At 41.5% G+C, this 10,387-nt stretch overlaps 1 protein-coding gene across 2 annotated transcripts; it reads left to right on the plus strand.

Moving 5' to 3' along the window:
- The first annotated feature begins 485 nt into the window (after positions 1 to 485).
- LOC127580524 (microsomal glutathione S-transferase 1-like) lies at positions 486 to 9,487 on the plus strand. Of its 2 annotated transcripts, none has more exons than XM_052034113.1 (4): positions 486 to 591; positions 762 to 902; positions 6,332 to 6,432; positions 7,244 to 9,487. In XM_052034113.1, exons 2-4 carry the CDS (start codon positions 786 to 788, stop codon positions 7,488 to 7,490), a joined length of 465 nt encoding a protein of 154 aa, XP_051890073.1. In that variant the 5' UTR covers positions 486 to 591; positions 762 to 785; the 3' UTR covers positions 7,491 to 9,487. The 2 variants fall into 2 exon arrangements, with proteins under 2 accessions (XP_051890073.1, XP_051890074.1); XM_052034114.1 differs by having other exon boundaries at positions 525 to 583.
- The last annotated feature ends 900 nt before the right edge of the window (positions 9,488 to 10,387 follow it).

Here is a 10,387-nt window from a genome sequence, read left to right on the forward strand (position 1 = left end):
ATGCTGGACAAGATGCACAGAAAGATCCACATTCTTGCATTTGCGAATTTCCCCACAAAGTGACCCTCATGCTGGACGATACACAGAAAGACCCAAATTCCTCAATTTGATAATTTTCCACAGAGACCCCATGCTGGACAAGATACACAGAAAGAATCAAATTCTTGCATTTGCGAATTTCCCCACAAATAGGGACCCTCATGCTGGAGGAGATGCACAGAAAGAACCAAATTCCTGCATTTGCGAATTTCCCCACAAATCGGGACCCCAATGCTGGAGGAGACGCACAGAAAGGTCCATCTCCATGGTTTGTGACTTCCCTGCGAAAATAGAGGTCTTTTACTGACAGAAGTCACAGTAACCCCCGCATTCCTGCAGTGGTTCTGATCTGGCCTGGGCGACATCACCGGGAGCTGTTTCTGTCACGTTGCCACCAGCTGCCAGTGAGGCGTCCCGGAGCGGCCGGCGCTGGGAGGTGTGGTCCAGAGAGGGTGGACCTCCAGTATCCCGGCGGGCAGAGCGGCAGGGGTGGAAGGCGGCGGCCCAGGCTGGCTGCAGAGGTTGAGAGCTGCAGGAGTCGCGGGTAACGAGGTGCGCACTCCGGGCACCAATGCAACCTCTGCTTTGCTGCTTTCCAAGTTGGATGCAAACTTTTCCACTTGTTTTCACGCCTCTGTTGCCTGAGTGAAACTTTAAGGCGGATTTTCAAGGACAAAATGCTTATTATTTAACTGTGCCTTTTCTCTGCTTTATTCCATCAGCGTTTGTTGATCCCTGGTTTGGAAATGTCCGAGTTCATTAAAAGCGAGGTTTTCCTCGCCTTTTCCACGTACGCCTCCATCGTGCTGTTGAAGATGATGATGATGGGACCCCTGACTGCTTATTTCAGGATAACTCGTGGGGTAAGGACAACAATAACAAGGGAATTGCATTCACTGAGTTTAAAAGGGAAGCTCCTTTTTTTTATTCATTTTAGTTACTTCCTGAAAAATTGCATAAGGACGTGTGTTTTGCAAAAGCATTGCCATGGCAGTGACTGAAGCTGCAGATAGAGGTGGTATTGGGCTGTTTTGCACTTCCTATGGTTCAGTGCTGGGATCTTTGTTGTTCGTTATTTATTATCAACGATTTGGATGTGAATGTACAAGGCATGGTTTCTAAGTGTGTGAATGATACCTAAAACAGGTGGCATCGTCAGCAGTGAAGAAGGTTGTCAAAAATTTCGGGGGGGATCTAGATCAGCTGGGGAGGTGGGGTGAGAAATGGCATTCAATTCAGACGAGTGCGAGGCATTACATTTTGGGAAGTCAAACCAGAGTGGGATTATACAGTAGCACCCTGAGGAGTGTTGTGGAACAGAGGGACCTAGGAGTACAAGTGCATGGTTGACTGAAAGCGGTGTCACAGGTGGTCAGGGTGGTGAAGGTAGCGTTTGGTACGCTTGCCTTTATCAGTCAGGGCATTGAGTGTAGGAGTTGGGGCATTATCTTGTAGTTGTACAAGATGCTGGTGAGACTGCACTTGAAGTAATATATACAGTTCTCTTAGAGGAAAGACATCATTAAACTGGAAAGAGTGCAGAGAAGATATATGAGGATGCTGCCAAGTCTCGAGGGAGAGGTTGGGCAGGCTAGGATTTTATTCCTTGAAATGTAGGAGATTATTTAAAATCACAAGGGGTTTAGATAGGGTGAACACAGGTAGTCTCTTTCCCAGGGAAGGGGAACTAAAAACTAGAGGGCATGAAGTTAAGGTCAGAGGTGAAAGATTTAAAAGGGACCTGAGGGGCGTGCGTACATGGAATGAGTTGGCAGGTACAATAACAACATTTAAAAGACATTTGGATAAGTATATAGATAGGAGGAGTTTAGAGGGATATGGACCAAACGGGCAAATGGGTCTATCTTGGTGGGTATCATGGATGAGATGGGCTGAAGGGTCTGTTTCCATTTCTATATCACTCTATATTCTCAGTCCTCATAGGCGGTGCCTTGGGATGGAGGATGACTTGCTTCCATACCAGTTTTGAGATGACTGATGAGGCTAGTGTAGGAGTTGTAGGCTCCTCTACAGGTGGGGGACAGCAAGTATCTGATAAGGCAGTGTTAATTTGTGAGGTGGGTCACTCCTGTTTACACATATTCTGTATGCTCATGCATGGATTCGAGGTAGTCTGTGCTATCGTTAATGTTGCTTCTCTTTGAGTGCTCATGGGCCAGGGATTCCCAAGGCACAGTGGGGTGGTTGTATCTTTACCAAAAAGAGTATGGATACATTCTCTGTCCACCCGCAGTCCCTTTCTCTGATTGAGTTCGGAATAGTATGTATGTCTTGGGAGTGTGGTATTGGGCATGTGAATGATGTGGCCAGCCTAATCGAGCCAAATGAGTGTAATTGAGACCTCAGTGCTGGGGATATTGACCAGGAAGAGAATACTGAGGTTGGCTCACTTGCCTTTGCAGTTAGTTGGAAGATTTTGTGGAGATAAGTGGTGGTGTCTTTCCAGTGCTTTAGGTGGGTAGACCAGGTTTCAGAAGCATATAGGTGATCGGGAATCACTGTTGCCTAAGACTGAGTTTTTTGCCTTCAGATATCCAGTTCCACAGACAACCAAATGCTGTGCTGGTGCTTAGAAAGTGGTGCTGAATTTCATCATTGATGTTTGCTTTCACTGAAAGTTGGCTCCTGAAATGTGGGAAGTGGTCCATATTTTCCAAGGTACCACTATATACCTTAATTGTTGGAGGGCAGTGCTGCAGTGGGGGCATATAGATAGACAGCCTTTGTCTAGCAATGTTAAGTGTAAGGCCCATCCTTTGAATGAGTCAATGATGGAGCTTGGCCTTGGTGCATGCAACCATAAGCATTGTCAGCATACTGCAGTATAACTACAGAGGTTTGGGTGAACTTAGTTCTGAAATGTAGTCGCAATAGGTTGAACTGTTTTCACATCAGTTCTGAAGATTAGTGCCACTCCTGAAGGAAGTTTGCAGGAGGTGAGGTGTAATATTGCTGAGAGAAAGGTATGGGGCAGTGCTGAAGCCGTATTTGACATTGGTATTCACTGATTCCGTTGAAAACCTTATGGTTACAATCTTGGATTTCATACCATAGATGAAGCAAACATAAAATGGTGATGAAATTCTATGGGCAGCTGACTTTGTGGAGGGTGTTCTACAGCCTTTGCCGATTGATGGAGTCAAAGGCTTTAATGAGGTATAAGAAGGCCATGTGTACTGGTTGGTCCACTCCACTTTTCACGAAGGAGTCACACAGTGAAGATCACGTCTACCCTGCCTCTCGACGGACAGGACCCACGCTGTGATTGGAGGAATAGCAGTTCGGCACTGGGAGGTGGCAGTAGTGCCAGCGCCTGGCACTGGTAAACCCTGTGGCAAACAGCAACCCACCAACTTGTGGGAAGGACCAGTGAGCCAACCTCGGTATTCTTTCCCAAGTCAATATCCCTAGTATTGAGGCCCCAGTTACTGCAGTCGGGTATGTCTCTCTTTTGAAGATGGTCATGATTGCGGCACCTTCCAAGCTCCCTGGTAAATATTTCTCTTCCCGGATGTTGGCATGAGATTGTGGATTTGTGACCGATGGACTTCACTGAATTTTAGAACTTCAGCAGGGAGATCATCTCCTCCCAAGCCTTTATTTCTCAGATGGGATCTGGCCTTTATAGCTCCTTGTTGGTCAGAAGTGTTGATGGAGCTGGACTGAATAGGTTGCTGTAAGAGGGTGCTCACGTTAGGGACAGAACCACAGTTGAACAAGTCATTGAAGTGTTCCTTCCAGCTGGTGATGATTGCCTCTACCCCTGTTGAGTTTGCCCCCATTCTTGGCTCTTAGTGGGGTGGGGCCTTGGGTATTGGGGCCAAAAATGACCTTGACAGCTGCGAAGAGCCTGCATGTGCCATGACTATCATGAGCTACTGAGCCTGTTGCACTCTTTCCGTCCATCATCTGTTCATCAGGTCACAGATTTTCTGCTGTATCTCTACCTTCAGGTGCCTTCGGAGCGATTTCTTTTTCCTTGCGGTATAGTGGGCTGTACTTGTTTCACTCTTGTTGTTTCTCTGATTGCGAACAAAAATTAAGCTGTCTCATTTCAACCTTGCCTCTTAAGGCATTCTGCTGCTTGTTTTTATGTGACTGACTCCCAGTGCTGAATTTGCATGCTCTGTTTTGCTTGGTACTGTTCTCTGTAGTTCTGCCCAGGCCGCTAATGCACTGATACCCCAGCTTCTACACTTTCCTGGCTGTTTTGAAATATTTCTGTCAATGCAGCTGCCTGGATCAGCTTTTAGCCAATAGCTGTTTCTTTTTGTTGCCCCCTCTGGGTGTTCCCTGGTGCTAATTGCCCTCAGACTTGCGCCCAGAAACTCTTATTTCGCTATGTTGAGTCATGGGAATGAAGTGGGATTGTAATCCATGCCACAAACGATGAAATGGCAAACATTGCATCCATTTCCTTTCCCTTCTCCACTCTTTTTCCCCTATCTCATTTCACTCAGTTGTGTGGGTGTGTAAGTGCTGACTCCTTTACACTTCCACTCCCCTGTGCCTGAATGATGCTGAACTATTTGATGCCAGACCCCTGGATCAGGCTATTTTACTCATTTAGCTTTGCTAACTCCTCAGTGCATCTTGAAACTAGTTAGTTGTCTCCACTCTACGGGACAAAAATACAGTTGAGAGTTAAGAACTGAGGGATGGAAGTTTAATGAATTTTTTTTTTGTTTTGCAGAAAGCATCAGTAATACTACTGTAGGATATTAATGTGAATATTCTCTTAAAATGTGAGAAGAAGAATAACTGCAGATGTGAAGGATGTAGCACATGGCGTGGAAAGCGTAATATTGTGAAGTTGACTTTGATTATTGTGTAATTTTGCCAAGTACATATTTGGTAAAATATTTAAGGATAATTTCTGTATGCTCTAAGAACAGAAAATACCATGTCGGTGAAGTAACCCTGATTGCTAATGACAGTCAACTTGAATTTCAGTTTACCTTGAGTGGAAAACATTGTGTTCTGTTTCTACTCAGTCTTGACGTACAAGTTCATGATCATAAAATTATTGTTGAAGTTCACGCCATTACTTGGGCAATCATGTGAGCTGGCTAAAAGCTTCTTAGTGAGAAGAAGGAATTGAATTTGCTACTACTTTAACTTAACAATAACATTTTGGAGCCTTTCTGTTCCTTTTGGCTGTTGAGGTTTTAAGCAAATCAGTGTACATGTTGTTTTTAAAATAAAGATAGGTGCTATAGAAATCTGAATCAAAACAGAAAATGTTGGAAACACTCAGCAAGTCATACAAACTTTCCACATTCACTCTTGTTGCTTCTCTGACTTTGCTTAAAAAAATTAAGCTGTCTCTTAATCTTGCTTCTTAAGTCATTCTGCTGCTTGTTTTTATGTGACTGACTCCCAGTTCTCAATTTGCATGCTCTGTTTTGCTTGGTACTGTTCTCTGTAGTTCTGCCCAAGCCGCTAATGCACTGATACCCCAGCTTCTACACTTTCCTGGCTGTTTTTGAAATATTTATGACAATGCAGCTGCCTGGATCAGCTGTGGAAAGGGAAATGTTTCAGATCCAATTGGTTTAAGTAACAAATATTGTCATTGCCATTTGATTTCATGTAGCAGCTAAAGCCTCAGCAGTAGATTGCTGTATCTTAGTTGTGTGCTTGAGTTGAAGCTTCCACATACCCTTAAATTTGTGTGTGAACTTGTCTTCTGACTTGTATTCACAGTAATTTGGAACATACGTTCTTTTATGATAAACTTTTAGCATAATATTGTTGGTATCACTAATTTTTTTTTGAAAGAGGTGAAGTCAATACTTCACTAAAGATGAACTGTGTTTGATTGGATTTATTCCATTAGAACCTTTTGAGCTTATCCACAGAAGAAATAAATAACAGCATAAATAATCAATGTCAATTAAAGACTTAACATTTGCTTTAAGTTTCCATTTTGATTGCAGCTTGCTTAAGTATTCATGCTCAGACTTGAATATTAGGTTGTTAATCCAGCAGGAAACAAACACCATTTTTGGTATTTGAACTAATATGTACATGTGATTAAAGAAGGTTTTGTTTTTTTTCTATAACACAGGTCTTTTTAAGTAATGGCTCAAGACTGTTATTTGTAATAAGATACCACCAACGTCCATTTCTGAAATTAAAACTGACTACCAAAATATTTCAGAAGATAATTGAAGTTGAGCATTCCTAGATTTACACATCCTGAGACTTGGTTGTTCTATGCTTTTATTCAATTAGTAAATAACCTTTTTATAACATGATTTGTGAACAGGCCTTTTCCAACCCTGAAGATGCTAAGGCACATGGTGGCAAGGATGAAGACACCAGGAAAAAGTTACTGAGGACCGATCCAGATGTGGAGCGTGTGAGAAGGTGAGGCTTGCCTGTGATTAAAAGAGAACCCAATTTGCATAGGGCCCTAGTGTGATTGTACCCTGGACACTACACAGCTGGTTCCCCTACCAGAGGAAAGATATATTTGCAATAAAGGGAGTGCAGCAAAGGTTCACCAGATTAATTCCTGGGTTTGGGGGGGGGCGTGAGGATAGTTGTCTCATGATGAAATATTAAACAAAATGTCTCCAGATATTTGTGTTTAGAAGAATAAGGTGTGATCTTAATATTGACTGTGTCAATGGTGGGATGACTTTCTAACCCTAATACTACCTCAGCTTTATTTCTTTTTTTCTCCCTCTCTTAACTTGCACTAATGTTTATTTTGTGATGTAAGTTTTGTATATTTTATGTTAACATGAGTTTGTTGACTTGTGTTTGTCATGTCTGTAGTGTACTGTGCTGCTGCTGCAAAAAGCTAATTTTCATGGCATCTGTACCCTGGATATGTTTGCCATGATCAACTTGAACTAGAACCAGAGGTCACAGTCTCAAAATAAAGGGTCAGCTATTCAGGACAGAGATGAAGAAACTTCTTTGTCGCAGAGTGCAGTGAATCTTTGGAATTCCCTATGCAAGAGAGCTGGGGAGGCTCACTTATTCTATTCAAGAGACATATTTTTAGATCTCAAGGGATATCAGAGCAGGAAGGGCTGAATGGCTGCCTCCTGCTTCAGTTTCCTGGGTTCTAACCATGCATTTTAGCACCTTACGTTCACATTCTGTCAACTTGAAATTGTTAACTTTGCTGTGTGTAAACTTGAGTGCTTGTTTCTTCTGTTCCTTGCAGATGTCACCAGAATGACCTGGAGAACATTATTCCGTTTATCGGCATCGGTCTCTTGTACACCTTTACAGGACCGGACCTGAGCACTGCTTTACTGCACTTCAGGATCTTCATTGGTGCCAGGATCTTCCACAGCATTGCTTATCTGACTCCTCTTCCCCAGCCCTCGCGAGGCTTGAGCTGGATGCTGGGTATGGGGGTTACATTTTCAATGGCTTACAGAGTGCTGAGGGCAGGAATGCACCTTTGAATGAAAGCTACAATTATTCACAAAGCATCCTTTAACTAAGCTTTTATTCTGCTAATTCCACTCTGCCGTTCTTATCCTCAGTAATAGTGTATAATAATAGCAATGAAAGTACAAAACCCATGTTTGGTTTGTTGGAAAAGGGTGGTGTGTAAGGAAGACAAAGTAAATTGCAAGGTAGTTTTACTTTTGTGGGTGTGAGGTGAGCTGGTGGCGGTTTTCCCTCAACAAGTGGGAAAAACTTGTTTGCGAAGCTGTTTTTAACATTATAACAATTGAACAGCTCTGTTTTCTTGGCCAACTTCTATGCATTTGGAAATCGGACACGTTTTTGTAACAAACTGACCCATAGATAACAAGCTGGCAAAATCCAAGTTAATTATATAAGTGCATATTGAACCAACAGCATTTAACCATGGTTCTAATTCAGCATACAAGGGATGTATTCACATGTGTTGGGATTGAGGTTTGTTCATTTTAAGGCTCAGAATTTTTTAGGTTGGTGACTCCTGCTTGTTTGAAAATGTTTTTTTTTGCTTTTGTAACCCGAGTACTTTGGTTTGTAGAAGGTCATTAGCTAAGTCTTGTGATTAGATTGCAAAACCATCTTTCACAACCTTTGATTCTGCATTTGGGGTTGGACAGACTGGGTGGTGTTTTTATATAAAGTTGGAAAGTGTTGGTTCCCTTTGAACTTTCTGTGTAGTATTAATTGCCTGTAAAAGTAATAGTGCATAACACACGGCTGTTGCAGACTTTTTGATAATGCTAATTAGTTTATCACGTTTCCAAGCTATTGCACAGTACTTTAGAAGGGCCAGACACTGTTGCTCATACCAAGAGAGAGACATCCTGGAAATGAGGCTTGTCATAAACCAGGGAAAGACCAAATGAATGGAGAATGGTAATGACAGATATGAGGCTGTTCTCTCAGGGTTGGGTGAAATACAGCTTGATCTGAAACAAGATTGGCATTTCTTCAATTTTGCTTTACAGACTTGGAAGTGTTAGCTTTTTATCTCAGCAGGCAGTTAGCATATTATTTCTTGGGATTGTGTAAGTATGAACATTCTGGTTTCGTGAGTCCAAAATGCACATATAATATCTAAAAACGTATGGATTTCGGATTAAATTGGGCTAAACCTGCAGTGCAATAAAATGGGAGTGAGATGGACCATTATGATACAAGTCTTGAGCTAGAGAAGAGTTTTTAAATCACAACTGCTGTGTGATCTTAAGATACAGACATAATCCTATTTCTATAGTGTCTGTTTTTGGAATGAATCTTGTTGCATCTCTAAAATTTATACATTGTTGATGAACAAATGTACACACAGCACTAAAGCTAAATGATGGGGAAAGAAACTTAAGAGCAATGCATTGAGAATCACCGTTGCCGCAGTAATATCATGTTCCTGTACTTGTTGTCGGGTATTTTTTTTAAAATGTTACAAAATTGCTGAAAGCACTGATATTTCATTGTTGCACAGAGGGATCCGATAAAGTTGGTGTTCTGCAGCTAACACAAGTTCAGTCGTATCATTGCAACTTCTTATGATGATGGGTTTGAGCCTAAAGTTGACCCCACCTGCAGAAGCTTCCTATCCCCAATCTCCCTTGTCCTACTTGTAGGTAAATAAAAACAGTCTACGATCCAGATGCAGATTTATCATCCTCTTAAAGGTTCCTAAAGTTTGCTTTATTACATACCATCTCTCAAACTTACCAGCTGCTGTCTATCTTTACTGGCTTTTTTTTAAATACATTTATTGTCAATTACCATTAATTAATTGTTGCTTCCTGTGACATCATCATCGCCACCCCCATGCTGGATACCCACATTATCACATCCAACATTTTCCCATGAGGTATCTATTCAGATGTAATTGAAGAATTTTACTCTAAGTACTTGTGCTTCTTTTGAAGGTAAGAAAAATTGTTAAATGACATTCCAGCCATCTTTTTCATTGTATTTTCTGTCAATAAATGCTTGAAGTAAACACGTTGTGTTTTTTTTAAACAAAACTCAGCCACTTTTTAGCTCTATTCAGGTCCCAGTGGGAAGGCCCCAAGATTAGTTTATAAAGTGTGTGCTGTGGGGGCAGTTAGAGAAAATTGCTGGGGAAAATTTAGAACTGAAAATGTCTGATTCCAAGTTGTGAATTAGTGAAGCAGCTGAATTTTATCCTGGTTCTATTTTATTTGGGTTCCATGTCTTTAATATTGCTTGGGCACAGATTGTTGACAAGGATTCTGGAGGCATTAACCAAAAAGGCAGTTTGCCTTAAAATTGGCAAATTTTGATGCAAGGTCAACAACTTCTAACATTACCTATGTTTTCCTCTCTAGAGATGTTGTCTGGACTGCTGGTTATTTCCAGCCACCTTTGCTATTTGATTCATGACTGCAGTATCGTTTTACTATCTCCAGTCTTCATTCATCTATTTACACCTCCATCAGATCAGCTACAATGAACAAGCCTTTGACAACATCTCTCAATCAGCACTGCCATCTTTTGCGTTATTTAGCCTCTCTTGGGTCTCTGCCATCTCACAGACATTCCCTCGGTTCTCTCCACCCCTTCACTGCAAATTAAATCCTGGTCAATTTATTACTTTCCACCTCTTAAAGGTCATTGACCTGAAACGTAAATTCTGTTTTTCTTTCTCCACAGATGCCACCTGACCTGAGTTTTTTCCAGTAATTGAAAAACAGATGCTGGAAATCTGAAATAAAAGAAAATTGTTGGAATGTTCAAGTCAGGCTGCATCTGTGGAGAGATAAACAAAGGCACATTTCAGTTCAATAACACGTTAACTTTTTTTTATCTTTTATTTTCAAAATGTGACAAATTGAATGCAGAATAGATAATTGGTGATAATAGTGATTTAAAGAAATGG

The sequence above is a fragment of the Pristis pectinata genome, chromosome 19 (assembly GCF_009764475.1).
Source record: "Pristis pectinata isolate sPriPec2 chromosome 19, sPriPec2.1.pri, whole genome shotgun sequence".
In the NCBI taxonomy this organism is placed as follows: Eukaryota; Metazoa; Chordata; class Chondrichthyes; order Rhinopristiformes; family Pristidae; genus Pristis; species Pristis pectinata.

Coding starts and splice junctions, on each gene's coding strand:
- LOC127580524 (XM_052034113.1), top strand. CDS start 786: ATGTCCGAGTTCATTAAAAGCGAGGTTTTCCTCGCCTTTTCCACGTAC. Junction 903..6,331: donor ATTTCAGGATAACTCGTGGG/GTAAGGACAACA, acceptor ATTTGTGAACAG/GCCTTTTCCAACCCTGAAGA. Junction 6,433..7,243: donor GATGTGGAGCGTGTGAGAAG/GTGAGGCTTGCC, acceptor TGTTCCTTGCAG/ATGTCACCAGAATGACCTGG.